The following is a 25,310-nucleotide window of genomic DNA, read 5'->3' on the forward strand; positions in this document are numbered from 1 at the left end:
TGATATTAAATCGATTTTTTTATAAAAACACAAAATCTTTGTACCTATTTTAAAGCATGGTAAATGGTATGAAGTTTTTTTTATTGTTTTGTTATATTAGTTACGGATAATAGTAATTGTAGGGGGGTTTAGATTTTTTTTCTAATTTCCTTTTTTTTACGCTAGAGAATTTTATTAATTAAGTGGCTCAATTAAAAAAAATTAGATTGAAAAAGATTTTTTAAATATTACACAGTATTTAGTTTTTATATTAGTTATGGTTAACACTAATTGTGAGTGGCTTAAATATTGTTAGCGGTTTCTTTTATATAGTTTGAATAATTTTATAGGATTTCCTAAATTATTAAATAAGAGATTGTATGGATTCCTAAAGTTGCATCATAAGGGATGTTTGTTACAAATTTGATATTATATTGTTTTCTTTTTTAATGGGATCCTGAATTATTTGTTATTAAAATAATTTATTCTGCTGTCATTAATTATGTTTGGTTTCAGGTTTAGGATTACATAAAATATAATTTTTCTTTTAAATTCTGTTTGGCTACACTTATAAAAAAAATGCTTCCCTTTTAATAGTATAGATATTTATTAGTGATTAAATTCGATAGGATCAAATTCCAAAAAACAAAAGATAAATAAAATGCTTCCATGAACGAGTCTAGAGTCTAGACTCGAGAGTAGTAAAAAAAAAAAATCCACGAGTCTCGATCAAATCAACAAATTGATTACATGGGAAAGATAAATCTCATCCAAGTGACAGAAATCATAAATTTGAAGAAGGAGGAAGTTTGACGTGAGATCTAAGTTCCAAAAATAGAATGAATGTTGTAAGGTAGGACTTTCTTTTAGTTTAATTGTTACTCACTTCATCATTCGTGTGCTGTGCCACCAAAACCATATCATATTCATATATATAATATACCAGCTTTTCACACAGTACAAATATTTCTCAAATTTAATATAGTTTGAAATATTTCAAAAATAGGGAAACAAAAATGTGTGGTTTTGAGAATGAAAAAGAGTTGAATTATTGTAAATATATAGATATGATTGAAAAGGCACATGCAGTCCACGAGAGAGTTCCTTGTCAAATGTCCCAATTCATATATTTTTGTTGGTCCTCCTAAATAACTATAACACAACATACACTTTCTTTATATAATTCATCATTCCCTTGGATGTAGGGCAAATGCAAATGCAAAGAACTTTATCACGATATCATATGATGATGTTCTTTTTATGGGAACCCCCCCCCCCCCCCCCCCCCCCCCCCCCCACGTAAATTTCTACTTTTTTTTTGTTATTCATAATTTTAGTTTGTTTTTTTTTTTCCTTTTATCTAAATTGAAATTGAAAAAATTAAACCGGGAAAGAGCAATGAAAAAGACGAGAGGGAGAGAGAGAGAACGAGGGTGACCACTCTGAATACATTTTTTTAATTTTAATTTTGATAGTCTCTTTTTTGTTTCGTTTTTCTTGCATTTATTTATATGAAAATTGAAAAGAATGATTGTGGTAAAAAGTTGAAGACTTTGTTGAGAAGCAATCCAACTCAGAGTGAAGAAATTACAACAATTCACCACCAGAATCGATCTTTGGTCTCTGTTGTTAAGTCTCTCCCACAGCAACAATGCCGCCATTTTAGCCCCTTTTTCTTACCTTTCTTATTCTTCTTGTGGGTTTCTTTTGAAGTCGCTCTTCTCCGGCAACAATGGCCTCCAGAACCAAGTGAGGATTTTTCTTCCTTCTAGACAGTATTTATCCAGAAAAAATAAAAACAAACTTGCAAGACAATTGAATCTGAGACGCTGTCTTCTGTTTATTTTTTTGTCGGAATTGTAGTTAGATTTCTCTATGTGGGTCACTTTCTCTGCGGCTACTTTGTTTTTTCTTCTGGATATATTCAGTCATCTGTTTTTTTTTTGTTACATACTTCAGTCTGAGTTTGGTTTGGATTTTGCAGAAGTTGGTATCACTTCAATCTGTCCTTTTAAAGTCTCTATCTTTACGTTTTGGGCACTTGCAACACTTTCTAAAGAGAATTCTGCAGTAGAATCGTATTTTTTGTTTACTTGTCCCATTACGTTTTGGTCACTTGCAACAGTGTTTGTTCTGTGAAACAATTTGTAATTGGATACCTTTGAACTACTTATATTCATTTTAGACGCTTATTGAGATGGGAAACTATAATGAAAGTGGAAAGTTTTTTTTTTTTTATTGTGTATGATGGAGTTAGATCCATAGATTCAGATAAAAAAGGAGATGATGGTCTGATTGTTTCCTTTTTTGTTTGATGGTGTGTGACTGTGACATTGTGCTTTCTCTTTGTTATGATGCAGAACTGGTTTAATGGAGACTCCTCGTAGCAAACCGTCGCCGCCAACACCAAGAGTTAGTAAACCAAAAGGGACTAAATCAGATGGCAACTCGCCATCTCCGGTGCACAGCACTCGTTTTTCACTTGACCGTTCACCGCAATCTGTTAACTCGAGGCCTGTTTCTGATCGTAGGCCTGCAAGGGTTCCTACTCCGCCTGAGGCGAGTAAAAAACTAACTCCATCCATTTGAATAGCTTGAAGCTTCTCTTGTTCTGAATTTTTTTTTTTATAACTTTGAAAAACTTTTTATTGATCATGGCATTTCAGAAGTCACAATCACGGTTAGGGAAGGGAACTGAGCTACTGGCTCAACTGAATCAAATTCAGGAGGATTTGAGGAAAGCTAATGAGCAGATAGAAAGGCTAATGAAAGATAAAGCTAAAGCTCTTGATGATCTTAAAGAATCTGAGAAATTGACTAAAGAAGCCAGTGAGAAACTCCAAGGGGCATTGGCAGCTCAGAAGCGTGCTGAGGAGAGTTCTGAGATTGAGAAATTCCGAGCGGTTGAACTAGAACAGGCGGGAATTGAAGAGGTTCACAAAAAAGAAATCTCTTGGAAGAAAGAAGTTGAGTCTGTTAGAAGCCAGCATGCTTTGGACATCTCAGCTCTTCTCACTACCACAGAAGAGCTCCACAGGATTAAACAAGAACTGGCTATGACTGCAGATGCCAAAAATAAGGCTCTTAGCCATGCTGAGGAAGCAACGAAGATTGCTGAAAATCAGGCTGAGAAGGTGGAGGCTCTTTCTTCCGAATTAAGCCGCTTAAAAGCATTGGTTGGTTCAGATGAACAAAAGAAAGCTATTGAAGGCGAGGAGGTTGTCTCTAAACTGAAATCTGAAATTGAGATGTTGAGAGGGAAACTTGAGAAACTTAGCATCATCGAAAATAAGCTCAAGGATCAAGAAGAGTCCATCGAACAGCTCCACGTTGATCTTGAAGCTGCTAAAATGGTTGAATCCTGTACTAATAACTTAGCGGCAGAGTTGATGAGCGAGGTTGATGAACGTGAAAAACAAGTCAAAGAATCAAATAAGTTGAAGACATCTGCTTCAGAATCTTTAGATTCAGCTATGAAGCAGCTGGAGGAAAACATCCAGGCACTTTATGAGGCAGATTTGGCTAATGCTGCGTTAAAAGAAAAGGTTGAGTCGCTGGTGAAAACGATTGGAAGACAGGAAAAAGATCTTGAGGAATCCCAACGCCAGGTTTGCAGTTTAAACCAAGAAATTTCTAAGCTTGAAAAGCTTGTTAAGTCCATAAAATCTGACCTTACAACCACCCAAGAGGAAAAGGTTAGGGCTTTGGAGAATGAAAAGACTGCAACATCACATATACAGAACCTATTAAACGAAAAGACAGAACTTTCGACAGAGTTGGAAATCTGTAAGAAGGAAGAAGAGAATAGAAAGAAATCTATGGAAAGCTTAAATTTGGATTTGCAACAAGTATCTTTTGAAGCAAGGGAAGCAAAGGAGAAGCTATTAACATGTCAAGCGGAGCTCGAACGTTGTGGAGTCCAGATTATAAGTTTGAAGTTGGCTGAGAAAGATAGGAATGAAAAGTATGGAAAAATGCTTGAGGATGCAAGAAATGATATTGATAGCATGAAAAGTAGTTTGGAAAACACTCAGAATGAGTTAGTCAATTCTAAGGCTGAGTGGGAACAAAGAGAACTTCATTTGATGGTTTGTGTGAAGAAATCAGAAGAGGAAAATCACTCTGTGCAGGAAGAACTTAGCAAGGTGATGAATTTGCTTAATCTTAAGGAAATTGAGGTGTGTGCAGCTAAAGACGAAGAAGCCAAAATAAAACTTTATCTTAAAGAATTTGAGGAGGAGGTTAAGGATCTGCAGGAAAGAGTTGGAGAAGCGAAAGCTGAAAGCCTGAAACTTACAGAAAGCTTGTTGGAGAAAGAAGTAAAGCTAAAGAACGCTGCTGCAGAAAGCAGAAAACTCAGAGAAATAGAGGTTTCTTCTCTTGAAAAAATTGATGAGCTGTCAAAGGTGAATGAAAGCTTGGTTGATAAAGAAACAAAACTGCTGAGCGTTATTCAAGAAGCGGAAGAACTCAGAGTTAAGGAGATTGATTATCTCGAGAAGATTGAAGAGTTGTCAGCTGCGAAAGAAAGCTTGGTTGAAAAAGAAAGAAAACTGTTGAACATTGCTCAAGAAGCTGAGGAGCTTAGAAGAAGGGAGCTTGCTTGTCTGAAGAAGATTGAAGAGTTGTCAGCCGTGAATGAGAGATTGGTTGATAAAGAAACCAAATTGCAGAGTAGTATTCACGAAATTGAGGTGCTCAAAGAAAGGGAGGCTGAATATATCAAGCAGATCAAAGAGCTGTCATTGTTGAATGAAAAATTAGTAGAGAAAGAAGCCAAATTGCAGACCGTTGTTCAGGAAAATGAAGAGCTAAAAGAGAAGGAGTCTTCTTATCATAAGAAGATTGAGGAGTTATCAAAGGTAAATAAAATCTTTGCTGATACAGAAATTTATCTCAAGAGGTCTACTCAAGAAAATGAAGAGCTAAGAGAAAGGGAAGTTGACTATCTTAAGAACATTGAACAGTTAGCGAAGCTGCAAGAAAATCTTCTTGTTAAAGAGCTGCATGATATGGTCCTTGAGATTGAAGACCTTAAAGCCAAGGACGGTCTAGCTGAAAAGAAGATTGAAGAGCTATCAAATCTAAATAAAAGCTTGCTCGCGAAAGAGAGAGAGATACAAGTTGTTGTTTGTGAAAATGAGGAGCTCAAATCTAAAGAGGCTTCTTCACTCAAGACAAAAGAGGAGTTGTCCGATCTTAAACAAAATTTGGTTGATAAAGAAAACGAGCTGAAGACTGCAGTTTTTGAGAATGAGAAGCTCAAGGCCCAAGTTGCCTCATCACTTCAGAATATTGGAGAGTTGACACATCTTAAACAGAGTTTACTTGATAAAGAGATTGAGTTGCAGGGTGTTTTTCAAGAAAACGAGGAGCTTAAGGCCAAGGAGGCATCATCTTTAAAGAAAATTGATAACTTGTTACATCTCGAGCAGACTTGGCTTGATAAGGGAAACGAATTTCAAAGAACTAATCAAGAAAATCAGGAGCTTAAGGTGCAGGAAGCTTCAGCGTCAAAGAAGATAGAGAATTTGTTAAAGATGAAAGAGAGTCTACTTGAGAAAGAAACTAAGTTGCAGACTGTAATTCACGATAACAATGAGCTGAAAGCCAGGGAGGCTTCTGCGCTTAAGAAGATCGAAGAGTTATCAAAGTTGCTAGAAAAAGCTTCTTCCACACAAGAGAAACCAGATGAGAACGGCAAGCTCAGTGACATCGAAAAAAATCATGACTTACTTCCGAAAGCTGTAGAACTTTCAGATGAACATGGTCCCAGGTGCGGAGAAGAGATTACTGATACCAATCCTTCTGATCACAGAACCAGAGAAGAAAAATTACAAAAAAGTCCAATGGAAGCCATTGATAGACATTTGAAACATGACACCGCAAACCATTGGTTAGCTCAAAAAGTTGAAGCAGTAGGAAGAGGAGACAAAGATAAACCCTTCATGGAAGGCGAAGGCTACCATTTAGAAAAGAGAGAAGCTTCTTCAGAAAGAGACACAGAGCATGGCTTTTCTGAAAAGGAAGTAGAATCGAAAGCAGAAGGCAGTGAAAACTTGGAGCAGTTAAGTAATGGCTTGTCCTCAGGAGAACACACAGAAGATGCTGGAAGTCTCCTCTCAAAGGAACAACAACAGAAAAAGAAGAAACCTTTGCTCCGGAAGTTTGGAAATTTACTGAAAAAGAAAAGTACAAGCAGCAGCAGCCAGAAATAGAGGAAACTGTGATGATTATACTACAATCTCTATTGCAAGTGAACATTCCTTGGTTGATTTGTCTCAAATCTTTAATAGTATAGTTCCAGTTCAATATAAGGTGTTTGGTCTTTGCTTTCCCCTTTTCAAGATCTCATCGTCCCTTGAAACTGTGATCTATATATATCTGACTGATTCACATTTTAACAAAAAGACAGCCATCTCGCTAAAGTTTACACAACATAAACAGAAACAAGCTAACAGAAACTGATACACAGGAGTCCTGACATGATAGATAGAGTCATAGAGAGCAACATGCAGACAGTCACAGATACATACACACAGACACACACTGTGTTAAAAGACGAAACCTTTGGAGTTTTTGTCATCAAGAGAGTGGATATATTAGTTCATCATTTGGACCCTTTTTTTCACTAGGCGGCCAACATTTTGTTGTTCCGGATCCAAGATCTTAACTAACTCTCAGAGTTTATAGGCGTCATACAACTGATTACACGTGTCTCAAGAAAGATTTTACCAGAGAAAATATAACTCTTTGAAATATATAGACAAACAAAGCGGTGACCATTAACTAGAAACTTTTGTACTATATTAGAAGAGATTCAACGAGAGAGTGATCAAGTGATTTCTTGGAGCATTATTAGGATCACATATATATAAGACGTGATTCAAAAGGAGAGGGATCTAGTGAAGACCTTCTTCACGGCTTTCCAAGTGAAGGAAGAAGTTCTAATGAGTGACAAAGGAGGTCTTATACTGAATCTCGAAGGGGACGTGGAATACGTATAAAACGCCGATGACTTTTCTGATGAAGTTTTCGTAATCGTAGCGTCTTCGTCTTTGACGGCGATGCCATCATCAACACTCTCTTGATCATCATCATTCTTGTCCTCTGCAATATTCCAAAACCGAGCTTCTTTTCGCTTCTTTTTCACCGTCGCTAACACATCAAGCTTGTTACAAATCCCCCACACCGTCACCTTCTGATTGTAGTAGTCTACTTTCACCGAATATATTCCTGATTATTCATTCGTTATAATATAAAGCTTATTAACTATTATTATTAAGTTACATGAAATCATTTATAACCATATATTAAAAACTATTGATATACGTACGTACCTTTGAGATGAGAAAGAGCCCTCTTCACTTTCTTCTCGCAGCCGTAAGAATACAAAGGCACCATCATTTCTACATACTGTGCTTCCACCTTGTTGTACACCGGCACGATTTGAAGATCACTCATTATAACTATATATGTATTTTGAACAATCTCTGATTTCTAACTCAAACTATCCACACCATCTATATATATATAGTATATTCACGAACTTTAAGTGTGTGCATATACACGTATATAATATACACATTGACGACAGTGACTGGGTTGTATGCAAAAGAGATGAGGTGCATGTTTTGAGATCGTCATGTTATAAGCTTTTTGAGATCTAATGACTTGGATTTAGTATAAAGTGTGTCACCACTTTTCTCTTTGTTACATAGCTTTCACAAAAATATGTGTCTTTCTTTAGACTTTGGATCCCATGTGTACATGTTCATCTTTTTCTTTATCCCACCAAAAGAAAACTTGAATTGAATCTTTTGAAATCTAAGCAAAAGAGTTGATTTTTTTATTATTATGAGAAAAGATTGGACAAAAGGGACTTTTATATTTTCTCATCATTGTTAATTAATTAATTTCTTCATTTCTTTTTATATATCTGCATATGTATATAGTTTTCTCTTGTTTTTAAATTGCATTTTTTTTTTTTTTGTTGTCATCAAATTGCATAGTTCTTCTTCTGTACTTTATCTAATATATCTAAAAGATAATGTCAAAAAAGAAAAGAAAAAAAATCTACTATATATCTAAAAGACTTCATAATGGTGTATATATCTCAGGTCGGTCAATCAACACACGGTTTGGACTTTGGAGTCATCAGATCATGCACACGCAACGTGATCCAAAGGGAACCTAAACTTTATCATAATAGGTCAATTGATGCATGGCGTCGACGTGGATACATAAAGAATGAGAGAGGTACACTTTATAAAGGTGAGATGGGGGCTTCCTCATTCGCCATTTTATGATTTCTCGACGTACGTCGGCATCTAAAAGTTGAACGGCGCCGGATCTTGATGGCTAGCTCTAGTAGCTCACAACACACTCCATGTGAAACCCATTCAACTTTGCTTTTTCAATGCATCTGAATTCATGCTTTATAAAAACTTAAAAGAAACCATAACCATTTTCGAATAATTTTTCGATCCACAATAAGTCCTTTAAAATAACAACAACCAAGACCAACCAAAAAAAAAAAAAAAAACCAAGATAGTGGATGGATCTTACAGGAGTCTTAGTGGGCTAGATAGAGAAAAGCCCAATAGCAATAAACTTCCGATCGAAGCCCAAACCAGATATTTTTTTGCCTCCTCTCCACGCATATTTGCGTGAAGGCTTCAAGATCCGGCGAAGAAACAGCACCTGAATAGTGACAGTCGCCTTTAAGAGAGGTTTTGTTTGGGGTTTTTCCATTTTTGCCACTATTTTTCTGATTCCTACAACAAAAAGATGAACCACCTCGTTCGTAAAAGCTCCGTCGGTTACACTGCTTTGAGGTCCGTTGCTTACCTCCGCCAATCTTCCGTTACCTCTCCTCCTCCGCTTTTCTCCGCCGCCGCATCAACTGTTCGCCACTTCACCTCCGCCGGCTATCCTTCCAACAGGTACCATTTCGTTTACGCTTGTGTGAAATTTCGAACGATGTCGACTAGAGAACCTTAGGATTCATTTGATTGAAACTTCGGTTGAATTTTATGGATGTTCGTTTGGTTTAGTTTTCAATTAACGCCGCCGGTGAACTGGGGAATCCGGATAGTTCCGGAGAGGAAGGCGTTTGTGATTGAGCGATTCGGTAAATACGCTAAGACGTTGCCGTCGGGGATTCATTTCCTCATTCCGTTCGTGGATCGTATTGCTTATGTTCATTCTCTCAAGGAAGAAGCAATCCCGATTCCGAATCAGACTGCGATTACTAAAGACAACGTTAGTATCCACATCGATGGTGTTCTCTACGTTAAGGTCATCTTCTTTTCTTTTCTTAATCCATTTTCTCTGTCAATTTTGTTATATTTTTGTTTTGAGTTCCTTCTTTACTGCTTTCTTCTTATCGATTTGGGATTTTTGCAGATTGTGGATCCTAAGTTAGCTTCTTATGGCGTTGAGAGTCCTATATATGCTGTTGTACAGCTGGCTCAGACCACAATGCGTAGTGAGCTTGGTAAGATCACGCTTGATAAGACCTTTGAGGAACGAGACACTCTCAACGAGAAGATAGTGGTTTGTTCTCTAACCTTCTTTATCTTTCTCTCAAGTTTTAGGACTGTAGTGAAGATCCACTAGATTACAAAGAATTTAGAATCTGCTACTTGTTCAATTTTAAAGTCAAAGTCACGTTAGCTTGGTTATTGTTGTTGGTGTTACTCCCGACTGAACATTGCAGCTTGAGCTGTTTAGTTGGGGAAAGTAGTTACGTCTGGAAATCTGTTTGTATTCCACAAGTTGGGTTTATGGATTTAGATTCAGCTGGCGGATTTAGTCATGCTGTATTTGTTGGATGTCCTCTTTTCCAAATTACATGCAAACTTGTTGGTTAGAGGAAGTATATCCATTGAAGAAGAAAACATTTGATAGATTTTTGAGATGGATATACATTTTTGCAGGAAGCCATCAATGTTGCTGCAAGAGACTGGGGTCTTCAGTGCCTTCGTTATGAGATAAGTAAGTTGTTTGTGTTTTTCTTTTTCTTTTTCTGGTGATAACTACATATCTTTCTCTGCCTATTTTTCTAATTCATGTATTTCCAGGGGATATTATGCCCCCTCATGGAGTGAGAGCTGCTATGGAAATGCAAGCTGAAGCTGAGCGTAAAAAGAGAGCCCAGATCCTTGAGTCTGAAGGTAAACCTTACTGTGTTGTCTTTGAAAACTCATCTTCGAGGCCTGCTTAGCATGGTTCTAATCATTGCTTTACTATATTTAACAGGAGAAAGGCAATCCCATATCAACATTGCTGATGGTAAGAAAAGTTCTGTAATCTTGGCATCTGAAGCAGCAAAGATGGACCAGGTGAATCGAGCACAAGGTTAGTAAGCCATTATGATTGAGAAAGAGAACACATCAGAGTAGCATGTAATGTCAACTGTTAGTTAGTTCCGTTAAAAAAAAAAAATTATTCCATTTGCTTATTCTTTCTCTATACACGATGAATGATTGGTACATGAGGAACTGTTTTATTTGCTGCCAATGCATGATATGGTTGCTATTTCCCACTGTTTTTTTTTTACTTATATTATCTCGTATGATGTTCAACAGGTGAGGCAGAAGCAATACTAGCTAGAGCACAAGCAACTGCAAGAGGCCTTGTCATGTTATCTCAGTCCCTCAAGGAAACTGGGGGAGTAGAGGTGAGTAATTGGGATTAAACAGGGGAATGGTGTTCATATTTTAGATTTTAACGAACTAGCTTTCCTTCATAGTATTTAGTCATATTGCTAGATGTGTATGTCTTTATTTAATCCAGATGAAGCTTTCTCTGTCTTGTTGAACTTGCCAAAGTTAGGGGATTTTAAGCTATAGCACTAAGATTACTGGGCTTAAGGTTCTTACTTTCGGTGTCCAAAATATGATCTCATACTTTATCACTGTACATTTTTGCAGGCAGCGAGTTTGAGAGTTGCAGAGCAATACATACAAGCCTTCGGTAACATTGCTAAGGAGGTAAATAAATATATCACAACAATCCTTTCGAATCTCTTGGCATAGGCATAGCTAGGGCTTATTTAATGTTCTTGTTTTTTTTTGTTTTTCTGGGGGTTTTAGGGTACAACAATGTTGCTTCCGAGTAGTGCTTCAAATCCTGCTAGCATGATTGCTCAAGCTTTAACAATGTATAAAAGCCTTGTCATCAATCGTCCAAGCAGTGATCACCAAGTAACAGAAGAAATAGATGAAACAGACGTGGAAGACTCGGGTGGGAAACATATATCAGAAGGCTCTAATAACCGATCAGGCTCAACATCTTTTGACACAGAGAATTCAGGTCACACCGGTGAACCACGATTTTCTCTTCAGGATCGCACCAAGGATCCGCGTTAGGCAGCCAGCCAAACCAGGGATGGTGATGATGATGATGATGATGATGATGATACAATTCTTTGGGCCTGAGAACACTGGAAGCCAATTTTCATCTTTCAAATATGGGATAGTAACCTTCTTCTCTGTTTGAAGGGCTAGAATATCATCACTTTGCATATAGAAAACAAATCTGAATATCGTTTTTTATCTGAGAAGAGGTTTCCTGTTGGATTGGTTCTAAACATTATTCTTCTGTTTTTTTATTCATCTTTATTTCCCATTGCATTCATTGGTAAGAACTCAGACCCAAAACTGATATCCGCAACTCGTTCTGTATTCAGTTTGATGGTAATATTGAAGTCTAATAAATCAGGAGGAGCTTGTGTATCCATGAAATGTCAGGATTTTCCAGCGGAAAAAAAAAAAAGAAAACCATTGTCCCCCGGATATAGAAGAATGGTGGAGTTTTAAGTTGTTCTCCGGATAAAAAGGTTGTGACAGAGAATCGAAGTTGTGATGACTCGTGAATCTGAAATTAACCAAACTTGGCCTGAAATAGCTTAATATCCATACCATCCCTCCTATATATCTCTTCATAGCAATCTCTTTGTCTCGGGGAGTTTTATATTTCATTCTTTTGTTTTGCCTCCACAGCTCTTCCCATTGTAATTTGTTTCTTCTTTCAATCAAATACCATGGGGGGATGTGCGAGCAAACCTAAGGAATCTGACATCGTGGAAGGCTCCGTCCCGACAGAAAATGCTGTTGTTGAGTCCAAGAATGCCACGACTGAGACAGATGCCACCTTAACTCTGGTTTGTAGATTTTATCATTTTGTGTTTCAAGAATTTTTTTGTAAAAGGATCTTAGAAGATTTGTTAAAGACTTGTGAATTGAAAAACATGAAATTTTACCTATAAGACAGAATTCAGTAAAAATTCTTGATTGAACAACCACATATTAAGTTGAAACTGATGTTGCTGATTTGTTGAATCACAGGATAAGAAGGAAGAGTCAAGTGAAGAGACAAAGAAGGAAGGTGAGACAAAAGAGGACTCCTCTGAGTCTGAGGCAACCAAGGCTGAGCCAACTCCAGAAACTGTGAAGGCAGAAGAGAAAGCTCCTGCTGAGACTGAGCCATCAACAAAAGAGACCACACCTGCCAAAACCGATGAGGCCCCTCTCGTGATCCTTTGATTTTCATTTCCAAATCAAAATCATGTGTATGAGAAAGTTGCTAGTGTTCCCCACCTTGTAATTTGTCATCTCTACTCTATTGTCAATTCTCATGTACATTGTGTTGTGTCCGCCTCTAGTAAAATCTCATTATGAAAAAAGATACGTTCCCTCTTTTATATAGCTTATAGCTTATGTTTTGTTAAGAACGACACTATAACTGGACTATCGATCAGTTTGGCACTACGTACGTGCTATAACCAATTAGATATCTAAAGGCTACTCCATGCAACAAAAAGCTTTCTCTTCTAATATTGTCCCACTTGTTGCAGAGATAAAAGTGAAGAATGATTACATGGACTACTATATAATTATCAGTGATTGCAGGAATATCCAATAATTACTGGTGCAACCCTTCTTCCCTCCTTCACATTCTCATGGCTAGCCAATAAATTATTGAGACTATGGGAAATTGCTTACCCATGGATAAGAGATGGCTAGCAATTACCATTATTTTTAGTTTTCCAACACAATAAAAAATTATTAAGGAAATAGTTTCCAATCCATTAAAGAACAGAGGGAAGAGAGAGAGACAAAACAAGAAATAGAAAAAGAGACAGAAAAGAAACTTAAGAAAAAAAAAAAAAAAGAGAGAGTATGGCAAATGAGTTTGTTAAGTGCCAAAATTGCAAATCAAATATTCAATGGTACAGATTTAGCCAAACATCTCTCGATACAAAGATATAGTGAAGATGAGTCAAGCATTGTTGTTGTGTGTGCAAAGCTTGCTAATCAATTGCACAACGTCGTCAGATGAGTGAAGGAAATAGCGAGCCTTTGTGTACGTTTGTCCAATAGCTACGGAGAAGTAGTTCTCTCCCTTGAGGTCAACGATGGTAGATGAGACCTTCTTGGGGGAGTTACTACCTGAAGAAGGAAACGACTTAGTTTTCTTGGTTAACTCGGGCTCCAAGAAGGTGTAAATGTCTTCGTCCTGTAACATATATAAATCAACCCTTGTATCAGTTGCATGGATAGTTTTAATTTATGATAATATTGTGGTACATAATTATTACTAAAAGAAGCTTACTTTTCCCAAGAAACAGCCCATGCACAAAACATAATCAATTGGTGTAGTGATTGACTTATTGTGCACTATTTCTCCTAGAATGCGCTCCATTGCACTTCCCTAAAGTAATAGAGAAAGAAAAAAACTCATTATGAGAAAAATGAGAATCTTTTTTGGGTATGGAGGATATAGAAACAGAGTATTTAGTTACCTTTGTTACACCAACAGCATGGACTTCCACAGACTGGCCTCCTCGGACAACATCCACTGATGCATTAGAGATTGGTCCTGCCCACAAGTGTTGTAACATGTCTCTTGCTTGAGCTTTCCCAAATTCAGTATCTACAAACAAAAGAAAGATCAAGGAAACAAAGATATATATATAAGTGTTGGAAACTAATTTAGAAGTGGCAGTTATATGCAAGCCAAAGAAATGTAAATATGTAGATCCATGTAATCACCCACCAGCATATTCGTAATTCCATACAAGCGAAGCCTCGCTTGTTTCGAAAAATGATCCTGGAGTTCGTTCAGTGAAGTACTTGAAAACATGCTGTAAACAAATCAACCACAAAAGATTGAGTAGTGTAAAGTTATAATTATCAAATCTTGTGTTCTGAGATATATGTACTAACCTTGACACCATCAATCCATTCCAGGTTCATGTTTTCTGGTATTTTTGTCACCCACTCCCCACTTGTATGCCTTAGAAACATTCCATTTTCCGCAGCCAGCCACATGTTATATTCTCCGAAGTTCTGTTTTTTTTGGTTACAATGTCAGAACACATTGGAAAAAAATAAGCTAAGTAAATTGAAAATGAAGAGGGGCAACATTTACCTTATCCAATATGCTTTTCTCACTTCTACTCAGAACAACTACTGTTGTTTTTGGATCATTGCACAATGCTTTTAGTCTTTCTTTTAGCTGTGGGTGCAGCGCAAGATTCATCCCGTCGCCTCTTCTCTCTTGACTTTTCATTGGCTGAGTGAGCGTTCCATAGAATCCCTGTTCATTTTGAAAGTTGCAAAGATGATTAATTGACGACAAGAAAAGTTGTAAGACGATCTTGAATTCTTGATATTTATGTTACACTTACAAGAATTAGCAGTCTATTGTTAGACTTTGAATATTGTTGAATCACATCTTGTGCTGGAAGTTCATATGGGACATTTCCAGCTCGTAGCTTCGCATTAGTTGTAATTTCAATAAGTTTACTGCAAAAAGATTTGTAAGAGTCATCATCATATACAAAATAAAAGAGAAGTAACACCAAACTGAGATTAATAAGAGAAGAAATGTTTTGTTTTCCACTTACTTCATGAAATCATCTGCCCACTGCTGAGTAGAATGACTCTTCACATACTGAAAATTGATTTTATGTTTTCTCTCCTTTTCTTCAGGTGACATATTTAGAGCTACTCCAATGGCTGCAGAGACTTCTTTAATGTTCCAAGGATTCACAAGAAGAGCTCCAGCACCAAGTGACTGTCCAGCACCTGCAAACTGTGAACCTCAAACAAATCTAAATTACTATTTGATGAACATTACTGACATTTTTATATTCATAAGGATTAACATCATTACATAACTATTTAATTACCTCACTTAGAATGAGAACCCCTTTTTCTGCTTTTTGGCAGGCAATAAATTCAGAACTCACAAGGTTCATCCCATCCCTCAAAGATGTCACAAGTAGTACATCTGCAGAGATAAAAGAAAGAAAATAAACTTGTGTGTTAGGAATCTACCTTCACAATTGATTTGACCTAATCTAAATTAATGATCTTAGAGTTAGGATTTATCTAGCAGAAGAGTATTTATTTTCAAGCGTCTATTAGATATTTCATCATATATAGAGTATGGAATCAAATCATCACATGTATCACAATTACCTGTGATAGCATAAAGTGCGCATAGTTGATTAAAGTCAATAGAACAATCCTGATAGAAAGATGAAACCTTTGATTAGAATTCATTAGTCTAATAAGTATATATATAGCATAGAAGAAAATAAAGGGATAACAAACCAGGTGAATTATTGGAACAGAGGAGATAGAACCAAAACGACCATTGATTCGTCCAACAAGTCCATGACATTGGTCTTTGATCTTTTGGTCTGTAAAATAAGAGTATAGAGCACACAAACACAATCCTTAGAAACTTGATGCGTATATATTAGCTTTACTTAAAAAAGAAGAAGAAGAGATAGAGAAAAACTTACATTCACCAATACCATTTCTTGTTGGCACTGCAATCTGAAGTAACATGACTTTACCACGCCAGTCTTCATTTTCCTCTAAAAATTTCTCAAATGCCTGATATTTTTGTGGGATCCCTTTGATCATATCGAGACGATCGACTCCTAATATCAACTGTCAACAAAAAACAACTATGTTGGAGGATCTTTTCTATTGTTAATCATCAAATATTATTTAAGTATATATATATATATATATCTACCTTTCTGCCACCAAAATCGTTTTTAAACTTCTTCATGTATTGAATGACCTCAGAGAGTGCACTTGTGTTTATAAACCTCTCAGGTTCTATCCCAATTGGAAACTAAAATCCAAACAAAGATAAAATGATTCATTAGTTTCATGATGAGGTGATTAAACCATAACATATGATCAAATCATAAGAGATTTTCTTGATGGGTCATTACAACAGCTACTCGAGTGACTTTGCCCTGATCCACAACTCCTTCAGATGTTGCTTCAATTCCAAGAATACACATGCATGCATTCACGAAATGTCTTGCAAAGTCATAGGTATGGAAACTATCAAACGAAAAAACAAACAACAAGTAAGAGATTAAGTGCTTTACCCTTTTAATTAATCAAATCCAAAAATGTTTATAAAAACAAAATATATTTGTACTCACCCGACTAAATCAGCAGTGAGAACAGAGCGAAGCAACTCGGATCGGGAGGGCAACGTTTTGTACATCTCGGAGGAAGGGAATGGTGTATGGAGAAACCACCCAACTTTCATCTTATTGTTGTATTCCTTTAGATACTGAGGAAGAAGCATAACATGATAATCATGGCACCAAACTACATCTCCATCTTCGTAGTGCTCTTTTACGACATCAAAAAAGATTTGATTCGCTTTCTTGTATGCATCATACTGTGACTGGTATGTTATGGTTGCATCGTTACGATATTCTGGTGGCGTTCCCATGTAATGAAATATCGGCCACAAAATATTGTTGCAGTAGCCATTATAGTATTGATCACACACTTCTTCCAAATACACTGGGATACATCCCTGCGCAAACCAATACACAACACTTTAAATCATCATATGATAAACAAAGGTCACTATTGCTATATTAAATACCCCCATCTTTATAACTTTTTATTCAGATGAAATACACACAATCGGATTCAAGGGTCAATCAAAGATTTATCAATCTTTGACGTATGTATATTTTACGTAACGGTTGCAACCATTTAATTAAGTCTATGCATGTTTCAGACTCTAATTCCCAGTACGTAAGAAAACATGATGAGTACAGTACATACGTTACGAAATTTTGAAATCTGTACGTTACCTTTTCAGCTAGGGCAATGGAGAGTGTCTTTTTCCCAATCTCATCATGAACATCTACGCCAGGCCATCCAATCCATTTGGTCTCAAACTCTTTTAAACCTTTAAGAGATCATATCACCACAAATCAATGATATATTAGAAGTGTTCTCCTGTCTTTAATATTATTGATTAATAAATATACTACCAAAGTTGTATGTACATCTTCTTACCTAGAAGAGCACTAACAAGACCACCAGGACTCATCGTGAAAGACCAAGACTCTTCTCCACTCCTCTTTGCAGTAACCGGAAGCGACATCGACACTACAAGCAATCGTGGTCTCCCCATTTTTGTTCTAGAAAAGAAGTTGAAGCTATGAGAAGAATGGTCTCGTCTTTCTTCTGATTTATAAGAAGCTTAAGGCTTTGTCTTTTTGGCATTGTGAGGGAAAATAATTAAAATTTTCGTATATGCTTCTGATTTTTGGATATTACTTTCACTTTTGATGATTTGTTTCCCAGTTAAAAAGTCTTCAAAAATTTAAGTACATGCTTCCTATCTATTTATGATGTCATGGATCGGATACCATTAATATTGGACACATTGATGATAAAATCTAAAATTAAAGTTGATAAGTACTTGGCTAAAATAGAGTTTTAATTGATTCACACAAAGGTAGATTCATTTCAACATTACCTTTTTGAATTTCTTTCTTTTTGTGATCATTTTTTCACACAGAGTTAGAATATCTTATACTATTAGTAAACTATTTTAATAATCAGTTTGTGGTTCTTGCATTTTTAGACATATGTTTTCCATAGATTAATTATTTTATACACATATTTCACTAGTTATTTAGTACGTGTATCCAATATCATCTTTTATACATTGTATACTTCTTAGGAAACTACTTATTTATTATCATTTAATTTGACAAAATTCCTAGTGATTAGGATCTCAATATATTTATTTCCATATTGAAAAGGTAGAGATAAAAATTTATATTTTACCTTTTTAATGGGATTTGATAAATAATTTTCTGTTATTTAGATTTCGATAAATTAATCCGAACCAAACTGCATTTCTTATTGAACATCTTCTTAACTCATAGTCATAGAATAACATATTTACTTTCTTTATAGGAGTAAGATGCGAGTTGAATAAGTTATACAAATAATAATAGTAGTTTATGTACAATTTGTGGAAAAATGGACAAGATAAATAATTTGACTAACAACACAATAAAAATCTAAAAAGAGTTGAATTAACAAGCATTTATCTTAGTCACTTAGTGTACTAATTTAGCAATTATGAAGATGTTATGGATGTAGTTGCAATTTCGTGTAAATTGGTTTTTGGGAAGACCGAGGAGAAGAGACTACAGGGATAATCTAAAGGGCGACGACAACAACAATGGCTTTCTCTCCTAATCCTCTCTCTCTGAGCGTCCCCGATCCTGCTTTCGAGTCTTGGCTCCGAGACTCCGGCTACCTCGAGCTCCTCGATCATCGCACATCCGCCGCCGCTTCCTCCTCTGCATCCGTACCATCCTCAGCTGCCGCAACTTCCTCTGCCTCCGACGATATCGTTTCCTCCATTACAGCTGGTTTCTTCGCTTCTCTCTTGTCTCGGCTCGTCACTGTCTCTTCTCTTCTGACTATCAACCCTTTCTCCAAGCTCTCCGCCGATGACTTTTCCGGAGATACGCCTCCGTGGACCACTGGTTTCTTTGGCAATTGCGACTCCTATTCGTTCCCGTCGTCTTCTCAGCAAGCGAGGATGAGAGTCCATGAGAATATCAAACGATTCGCGAGGAACTACGCTACGCTCTTCATTGTCTTCTTCGCTTGTGCTCTGTATGGATTCATACACTCTTGATTTTAGCTCTCTAATTGGATAAAGGCTAAACCTTTAGAGTTTAGACATTGTTGGATTATGTTAAAGTATGAATCTTGAAATTGGTTTGGAAATTTAAAGTGATTATTTTTGGTGCTTGTAGGTATCAGATGCCACTTGCATTGGTGGGGTTGTTAGCAAGCTTAGCACTTTGGGAGCTGTTCAAGTTCTGCAGTGATAGATGGAAATTTGATCGTCACCCTTCCATGAGGAAATTCTCAATCGGTATTGGCCAATGTGGTGAGTTCTTCCGATCGATTTTGTTCCTGTTTTTTGCTAATTGAAAATAGGACTATGGTGGCATTTCATAGTTCTGCTGTTCTGCAACTTGTTTATAGTCACAGAATGTTGAAAACGTTGTGCTAATTGTAGATAGGACTATGGTGGCATTTCATAGTTCGTAACTTTCTTATAGTCACATAATGTTGAAATGTTTTGATATGAATTCAAAGATAGTCTTATGTATTTTTGGAATCTTTTTGGATCAAACCGTTCCTTTGATTGGGCTGTTATTTCTCCGGGACTAAGAGTATACTACTCACTTTAGTAGTATAGGGAGACTCAAAGTTGGGTCCAATGCTTATAGCAAGTAACTGAAACTGTAAATGATAGTATAATGAACTTGAACTTGTTTCCTTGGTTCTCCTACTTGCAGCGACTGCAGTTCTTCTGACGTTTTTGAATGTCCAAATGGCTCTTTTCTCTGCTCTTGCGATCAGTTATTCAGGTAACTAACTAAGCAATGGTCAAGTCTAATTTTAGCTTTGTATATCCGGTGATGATCTCTGACGCTTTCCCTATGTCTCTTTGTAGTTATGATATTGCATGCTGGATTCAGGAAGCTCACGCCATCCAAGAAACCGTCTCGAGGAAGATAACCCGCATCCACGAGAGTTTTGGATTTTGTTGTGCGATTCATCTGCAGTTTTGGAAATCAAGCGATGTAGTGTTGCGTAGCTTAAAACTCAAGACAGAGGCAGACTGCTATTTACAACAATAGCAGCTAGATGGTAGATTAAGAAAGTGTGAATGTTAGACCATCTTGAAACAAAAACAAAACAAAAAATCACACATTGTAGTAAATAAAGGGAAAATATATGAATGGTGTGTACTTATTTTTTTCCCTGGGGAGAAAAAAATCTGAATAGCAATCACACTAGTGTCATATGGGGAGAAAAAAAAGATAACATGGTTTTCTACATAAATAATCTCACATAAGAGTTTCAGACTAACATCCATTTCATTAGGAATTGATTATCTTATAACGAAGTCTGAATAGCAAACATATATTGTCATCCTGATGACTGATTTTGGCCTTTGACAGTTCCATCTTCACCCACAGCTACATTCTCCTGACCAGTATTATCTTTATTCGGTTTGCTTGCATTTCCACTCTTCTTGATGGCTGCATCGGTGGCTCGTTTCAGTCCATCTTTGGCTGTATCCGCTGCATGACTCAACGTCACATTCGGAGCTTTACCATCTGTGGTTGTCCCCATCGCCTCTTCCTTTGAATTATCTCTTCCCTTGTTTCCCTACAGAATTTGGGAAGAATTATGTGACAAAACCTCAGCGACTCTTAAATTAGTGATTTTGTATGCATAAACAAAAAACGCACTTCGGATGTGAAGTAACGAGAGCTTGTGATGGTAATGACGCCATCAGCAACCGATCGAGCACTGTTGTTGTAATCCTTGTGTAATGAAGAAGCTCTGTATATGTTTATGGCTCCTCTCTTAGCTAAAAACATCGCCGCCATTTTTTACACTCTCGTATCAACATATGAGTCTCTCGCTCTCATTTATATTACACACCGATGGAAGTACTTTGAGGATCGAGTTAGTGTCGGAAGAAGAACACGCGGCTTATGAATGTGCTTCTCACGTGTCCCCAAAGCGACAGGAGCCAAGGGTGATTTTTGTGCTAAGTGCAAAGAAAAAAAAGTAGGAGACTGTAGTCTTCTTCTTATCACGAACTTTAAAGAAAGGAAATACATTGGCCCGTACCTAAAAGCCCAGTCCACTAATTTAAAATGAAACAGAAGTGTTGTATTTTAGGTGTTTGCATGATTGGATTTGGATCTACTAGACTACCACCACCAGTGTTATACCACTCTCGCAACGTGGAAGACCAATAAGGATTAAGGACTAATGTAGATGTGATTAAAACTTGAAAGATAATGATACACTTGGATTTATAGTAACGTTTGGTTCAAGTAAAACAATTTAATATCGCATACTGCGTACATCACACACAGATAAACTTTTGCCCAAATTTAACCAATATTTATGTTGGCATAATCTTTGAAAGACAAAACCTAATGCGTATATCGACAAATGGATTTGTAATTTAAGACTTATTGGTAATCTCATATAATATAAAGGAAAGATGGCATATGATTCATTGAATCCGATTCTCACCACACAAAAAAAAATGAATAGGCTCTTTAACGCTTTTTTTCCGGGGATAAAAAACATATGTATAGGCTTCAAATCCCAAAAGAATAAATTGAAACACGTCGGCAGATACGAAGAAGCAAATCTCTTCTTTTGATGAGGGGAACGAGTAGAGATGCGAGTTTCGATTTCTAAACACGTATTACCCCATAAAACGGACCTCTCTCTATCATAAAGACTTAAACCAAGAAAAAAGCTTCACTTCCCTCTTTTAGCCTCTTCTCTCATATGATCTCCACCATTAAAAACACTTTCATCATCTCTATATATACACACACACACACAAACCCATTTGTCTCTTATCTTCTTAAAAAAAAAAAAAAAACTCTCCAGTAGCTTTTTGAAAGCATGACCTTTCTAAAAATGAAAAGCCTTTCTTTCTTCTTCACCATCCTCCTCCTCTCTCTCTCTCCTCTCTTCTCCGACGCACGGAAGTTTAATGTCGGAGGCAGCGGCGCGTGGGTTCCAAACCCATCTGAAAACTACCAATCTTGGTCTGGACAAAACCGTTTCCTTGTTCACGACACACTCTGTATACATCCTCTTTCTCTCTCATTCTCTCATTCTCTTACTCTTCATTCACTTGAGTGTACTTTTGTCTGAAACTCGTTTTCATTTTCTTGCAGATTTTAGCTACGCTAAGGGAGCTGACTCGGTGCTAGAGGTGAACAAGGCTGATTACGACGGATGTAATACAAAGAATCCGATAAAGAGAGCAGACGATGGAGCTTCTGAGATCTCGCTTGATCGCTATGGCCCCTTTTACTTCATCAGTGGCAATGAAGATAACTGTAAGAAGGGACAAAAGCTTACTGTCGTTGTCATCTCTCCTAGGACTCTATCACCGGGAGGTTCTCCTCCGGGATCTACTACTCCCCCTGGAGGAGCCCATTCGCCTAAATCTTCCTCCCCTGTTTCTCCGACGACTTCTCCTCCGGGATCTACTACTCCCCCTGGAGGAGCCCATTCGCCTAAATCTTCCTCCCCTGTTTCTCCGACGACTTCTCCTCCTGGATCAATGGCGCCTAAATCAGGTTCCCCTGTTTCTCCGACGACTTCACCACCCGGGTCAATGGCACCTAAATCCTCGACTTCTCCCCCAGCACCACCTAAATCCTCTTCCCCTGTTTCCCCATCCTCTGCTCCGATGACTTCACCGCCAGCACCAATGGCACCTAAATCATCTTCCACTGTTCCTCCGTCTTCTGCTCCGATGACTTCACCTCCGGCACCAATGGCACCTAAATCTTCTTCCATTGTTCCTCCGTCGTCTGCTCCGATGACATCACCTCCGGGGCCAATGGCACCAGAGTCATCATCCCCCGCCGTGTCTCCATCTATGGCTCCGGGAGACTCTACTTCTCTTTCGCCGTCAGGTTCCCCGTCAGCAAACTCTCCGTCAGGTTCGGGGATGGGTCCCTCGGGAGATGGTCCCTCAGCCTCCAGTGATATCAGTACGCCGGCGGGAGCTCCAGGGCAGAAAAAATCGTCGGCGAATGGTATGGCCGTTATGTCGATTACTACTACAGTTTTAAGTTTGGTTTTGACCATCTTTATGTGAGCTTGAGAACACACTTTGGAGACTTGTTTCATGTCGGATTCGATTTGTTCTTGTGAAATTTTAGTTTTTTCTACTTTGTTTTTGGTTCCCTGTGTACTTCCGTATTATTGAGTATAGTCACATTGTTGTTTAGTTATAAATAATAGACACTGCGTTCTAAACCTGATTGCCCTTAACTAGAAATTCTATTTATTAATATTATGTGATTCATACTATTAATTAGACTAGAAATTAAACTCAAATATTTCCGTATGTTATAAGTGTTAGTAATCATCCTACATAACAGAAACACAAAGCATAACTATTGTAAGAAGTTAGTCATAACCAAATAGTAAAGTTAAATGCGGTTTAATTTAGTCTTCAATTTTTAGAGTTGCATGGATGGATAATTGGATATCATCAAGTCGGATCGTACCGAGCGTATGCAATATGTATAGATCATATAAGATATATAGTTCAATGGTTTGACAATCGCATTTAGAGGGCTAAATGCAAGAAAGTTGTTTTTTTCCATTTAATTCATTTACCTACCAAAGCTCCACGTAAGAGAAAAGCAAATGGTGGTGTTTCTCTTTTATTATGTGATGCTTTTCTTTATGTCAATATCAACCATGCAAGAAAGTTCTTTATTTTACGACTTTATGATCTTGACGATATCTAACAAGTCTTGCTGTATTTTGTTGGTCGACGCTGTATTTTCACTTTTCACTACTTTACCGAATTGAATGCTTTGCTCATTTTTTTTTTCTCCATGTCGGTAGTAGAAATTTATGGACCTAAACTTAGTTTTTTGCATTCATTGTAATCTACTACAAGCGAAGCGACTCAGAGCGTTCTGTACGTTTTGAAAGCATTGACTATACTTTTTCTATCACTAGAGAAAGAAGCAAAAACTATTCGTCTATGTGGCGATTCTCCCATTTTGAACGTTACATTTTGTTCCTATCTACGATGAATAATAGCACTAGCTTTGTTTGGTTAACGTCTGAAAACAGACTAACCACACTTGTTCAACACACTAGCTTTTGCAATTGAATTGCTTCTTCATTCAACACAATCAAATATTCAAGATCTTTAGTTCACAATAGCAAATAGAAGAAACCTATAGTAAACCACTAAACCCAAAAAGACGGAAATAAGATATTTCGTGAGTCATGGACACGAAAAAAAGACAAAGAACCAAAGTATTGTTTATCGTGAGTGAGACCAAAGATATTAAAGGCGATAGCCAAGTTGCGAGGCTATTAGAGGGTACACGTGACTACTAGACATTGTATCATCGCGAGTATAGGCCCTACGACGGAGACACGTGTAGTATGCTACGAATCGTCCAAGTGTTTACAATTGGACACAGTGACAATTGATGCACCATGTCCTCTCCCAGACCCACCAAGCACCAGTTACTGTCAAACATGTTCAACTATGCCAAGATAATAACAAAAACAACAAATCATGGAGCACACAAAAAGCAATACTCATATCACATTATATATTGTCTTAGATTTGTTGTGAGACTAAGCTTGCCAAAACTCAATTAGAACCACTTCCTTAATTTATTTGCATGTGTCTCTGTGTAGGAGATCTCACTAATTAGAATATATATATAAAAAATGAAACTATAAAAGGATAACTATGGATGCTTATTACAAGACTCACTAATTAGAATTCTGATGAATGTACTATTCTATCTATACTTGTAATTAATGTATACATGGAAGATGGTAAGGTATCACAACTTAAATCTAGGATCTTTCTGATCGAGTGATAAATTGATGCAATGCAAGGAAACCAGACCTGCTTGCTAGATTACGATTGCCTTAAAAAGGAGCTTTTTGACCATGTTCTCTCCTACCAATCCCAATGTAGCCGTGGATGTAACAAAAGTATTTTTCTATCAGAACTTAAATACCGTTCGCAAACAAAAAGAACAATATGCAGAATCAAACTTTTCAGGGTAGTGAGAAATCAGAAGATCTCGGGAATGTATATTTCTGACTATGGTTGCCAAATTCATAATGCATGCAACGAACAATAAGTAACTACTGGTAGAACAAGAGAATACATAAAAGTCTCTAATCACCAAAAAAAAAAAAAAAAGTTAATTTTTTTCTTCTCAAATCCATTTCATTTTCAGTGTTATAAAATACTCTTTTGTAGTTCAAATCTGAAAAGTCAAGACTTCTTCAGTATCTGGCGACCAAAATTGTCCGGAAAACGATATCAAAAAGTCGGAAACTCTGAGTCAACTTAAATTGAAACCTGATGAAGAGCCGTTTTAAATT

The 25,310-nt window shown here is 37.0% G+C and overlaps 8 protein-coding genes across 9 annotated transcripts; 5 read left to right on the forward strand and 3 right to left on the reverse strand.

Moving 5' to 3' along the window:
• The first annotated feature begins 1,502 nt into the window (after window positions 1-1,502).
• On the forward strand, window positions 1,503-6,316 carry LOC17879737 (WEB family protein At4g27595, chloroplastic). The gene is made up of 3 exons (XM_006282953.2): window positions 1,503-1,728; window positions 2,340-2,538; window positions 2,646-6,316. Exons 1-3 carry the CDS (start codon window positions 1,712-1,714, stop codon window positions 6,195-6,197), a joined length of 3,768 nt encoding a protein of 1,255 aa, XP_006283015.1. The 5' UTR covers window positions 1,503-1,711; the 3' UTR covers window positions 6,198-6,316.
• A 240-nt stretch (window positions 6,317-6,556) lies between these two features.
• On the reverse strand, window positions 6,557-7,457 carry LOC17878735 (heavy metal-associated isoprenylated plant protein 6). Its single transcript, XM_006282411.2, has 2 exons — window positions 7,320-7,457; window positions 6,557-7,215 (listed from the first exon to the last, which is right to left on the reverse strand). The coding sequence occupies exons 1-2, from the start codon at window positions 7,441-7,443 to the stop codon at window positions 6,866-6,868; spliced, it is 474 nt and encodes a 157-aa protein (XP_006282473.2). The 5' UTR covers window positions 7,444-7,457; the 3' UTR covers window positions 6,557-6,865.
• Window positions 7,458-8,647: 1,190 nt separating this feature from the next.
• Window positions 8,648-11,622, forward strand: LOC17880502 (stomatin-like protein 2, mitochondrial). The gene is made up of 9 exons (XM_006283782.2): window positions 8,648-8,924; window positions 9,036-9,279; window positions 9,388-9,537; window positions 9,921-9,978; window positions 10,065-10,157; window positions 10,243-10,341; window positions 10,572-10,663; window positions 10,917-10,976; window positions 11,079-11,622. The coding sequence occupies exons 1-9, from the start codon at window positions 8,770-8,772 to the stop codon at window positions 11,352-11,354; spliced, it is 1,227 nt and encodes a 408-aa protein (XP_006283844.1). The 5' UTR covers window positions 8,648-8,769; the 3' UTR covers window positions 11,355-11,622.
• Window positions 11,623-11,768: 146 nt separating this feature from the next.
• On the forward strand, window positions 11,769-12,682 carry LOC17879259. Its single transcript, XM_006285030.2, has 2 exons — window positions 11,769-12,148; window positions 12,333-12,682. The coding sequence occupies exons 1-2, from the start codon at window positions 12,029-12,031 to the stop codon at window positions 12,528-12,530; spliced, it is 318 nt and encodes a 105-aa protein (XP_006285092.1). The 5' UTR covers window positions 11,769-12,028; the 3' UTR covers window positions 12,531-12,682.
• Window positions 12,683-13,022: 340 nt separating this feature from the next.
• LOC17877484 (probable alpha,alpha-trehalose-phosphate synthase [UDP-forming] 4) lies at window positions 13,023-17,544 on the reverse strand. Its single transcript, XM_006283087.2, has 17 exons — window positions 17,346-17,544; window positions 17,138-17,235; window positions 16,466-16,851; window positions 16,247-16,361; window positions 16,042-16,143; window positions 15,803-15,953; window positions 15,609-15,697; window positions 15,474-15,522; window positions 15,182-15,282; window positions 14,897-15,084; window positions 14,678-14,795; window positions 14,419-14,586; window positions 14,214-14,336; window positions 14,044-14,131; window positions 13,790-13,920; window positions 13,600-13,698; window positions 13,023-13,503 (listed from the first exon to the last, which is right to left on the reverse strand). Exons 1-17 carry the CDS (start codon window positions 17,461-17,463, stop codon window positions 13,267-13,269), a joined length of 2,361 nt encoding a protein of 786 aa, XP_006283149.1. The 5' UTR covers window positions 17,464-17,544; the 3' UTR covers window positions 13,023-13,266.
• Window positions 17,545-18,455: 911 nt separating this feature from the next.
• LOC17878100 (PRA1 family protein H) lies at window positions 18,456-20,126 on the forward strand. Its single transcript, XM_006284384.2, has 4 exons — window positions 18,456-18,971; window positions 19,115-19,251; window positions 19,667-19,738; window positions 19,825-20,126. Exons 1-4 carry the CDS (start codon window positions 18,529-18,531, stop codon window positions 19,887-19,889), a joined length of 717 nt encoding a protein of 238 aa, XP_006284446.1. The 5' UTR covers window positions 18,456-18,528; the 3' UTR covers window positions 19,890-20,126.
• Window positions 20,127-20,152: 26 nt separating this feature from the next.
• LOC17879792 lies at window positions 20,153-20,889 on the reverse strand. The gene is made up of 2 exons (XM_006286031.2): window positions 20,630-20,889; window positions 20,153-20,546 (listed from the first exon to the last, which is right to left on the reverse strand). The coding sequence occupies exons 1-2, from the start codon at window positions 20,768-20,770 to the stop codon at window positions 20,304-20,306; spliced, it is 384 nt and encodes a 127-aa protein (XP_006286093.1). The 5' UTR covers window positions 20,771-20,889; the 3' UTR covers window positions 20,153-20,303.
• A 762-nt stretch (window positions 20,890-21,651) lies between these two features.
• Window positions 21,652-23,189, forward strand: LOC17881031 (early nodulin-like protein 2). 2 transcript variants are annotated; one of them, XM_023778441.1, is made up of 3 exons: window positions 21,652-21,999; window positions 22,094-22,351; window positions 22,427-23,189. In XM_023778441.1, exons 1-3 carry the CDS (start codon window positions 21,816-21,818, stop codon window positions 23,026-23,028), a joined length of 1,044 nt encoding a protein of 347 aa, XP_023634209.1. In that variant the 5' UTR covers window positions 21,652-21,815; the 3' UTR covers window positions 23,029-23,189. The 2 variants fall into 2 exon arrangements, with proteins under 2 accessions (XP_023634209.1, XP_006283946.1); XM_006283884.2 differs by having other exon boundaries at window positions 21,718-21,999; window positions 22,094-23,189.
• The last annotated feature ends 2,121 nt before the right edge of the window (window positions 23,190-25,310 follow it).

This window comes from Capsella rubella, unplaced genomic scaffold (assembly GCF_000375325.1).
Source record: "Capsella rubella cultivar Monte Gargano unplaced genomic scaffold, Caprub1_0 scaffold_7, whole genome shotgun sequence".
NCBI classification, from domain to species: domain Eukaryota; kingdom Viridiplantae; phylum Streptophyta; class Magnoliopsida; order Brassicales; family Brassicaceae; genus Capsella; species Capsella rubella.

Coding starts and splice junctions, on each gene's coding strand:
- LOC17878100 (XM_006284384.2), top strand. CDS start 18,529: ATGGCTTTCTCTCCTAATCCTCTCTCTCTGAGCGTCCCCGATCCTGCT. Junction 18,972..19,114: donor GTCTTCTTCGCTTGTGCTCT/GTATGGATTCAT, acceptor TGGTGCTTGTAG/GTATCAGATGCCACTTGCAT. Junction 19,252..19,666: donor AATCGGTATTGGCCAATGTG/GTGAGTTCTTCC, acceptor TCCTACTTGCAG/CGACTGCAGTTCTTCTGACG.
- LOC17879737 (XM_006282953.2), top strand. Junction 2,539..2,645: donor GGGTTCCTACTCCGCCTGAG/GCGAGTAAAAAA, acceptor ATGGCATTTCAG/AAGTCACAATCACGGTTAGG.
- LOC17878735 (XM_006282411.2), bottom strand. CDS start 7,443: ATGAGTGATCTTCAAATCGTGCCGGTGTACAACAAGGTGGAAGCACAG. Junction 7,216..7,319: donor GGCTCTTTCTCATCTCAAAG/GTACGTACGTAT, acceptor ATGAATAATCAG/GAATATATTCGGTGAAAGTA.
- LOC17881031 (XM_006283884.2), top strand. CDS start 21,816: ATGACCTTTCTAAAAATGAAAAGCCTTTCTTTCTTCTTCACCATCCTC. Junction 22,000..22,093: donor CCTTGTTCACGACACACTCT/GTATACATCCTC, acceptor ATTTTCTTGCAG/ATTTTAGCTACGCTAAGGGA.
- LOC17880502 (XM_006283782.2), top strand. CDS start 8,770: ATGAACCACCTCGTTCGTAAAAGCTCCGTCGGTTACACTGCTTTGAGG. Junction 10,158..10,242: donor CCAGATCCTTGAGTCTGAAG/GTAAACCTTACT, acceptor TATATTTAACAG/GAGAAAGGCAATCCCATATC. Junction 10,977..11,078: donor TCGGTAACATTGCTAAGGAG/GTAAATAAATAT, acceptor TGGGGGTTTTAG/GGTACAACAATGTTGCTTCC.
- LOC17879792 (XM_006286031.2), bottom strand. CDS start 20,770: ATGGCGGCGATGTTTTTAGCTAAGAGAGGAGCCATAAACATATACAGA. Junction 20,547..20,629: donor CTCGTTACTTCACATCCGAA/GTGCGTTTTTTG, acceptor CAAATTCTGTAG/GGAAACAAGGGAAGAGATAA.
- LOC17877484 (XM_006283087.2), bottom strand. CDS start 17,463: ATGGGGAGACCACGATTGCTTGTAGTGTCGATGTCGCTTCCGGTTACT. Junction 16,362..16,465: donor CTCACTGCTGATTTAGTCGG/GTGAGTACAAAT, acceptor TTCGTTTGATAG/TTTCCATACCTATGACTTTG. Junction 14,337..14,418: donor AGAAAAGCATATTGGATAAG/GTAAATGTTGCC, acceptor CAAAAAAAACAG/AACTTCGGAGAATATAACAT.
- LOC17879259 (XM_006285030.2), top strand. CDS start 12,029: ATGGGGGGATGTGCGAGCAAACCTAAGGAATCTGACATCGTGGAAGGC. Junction 12,149..12,332: donor CAGATGCCACCTTAACTCTG/GTTTGTAGATTT, acceptor GTTGAATCACAG/GATAAGAAGGAAGAGTCAAG.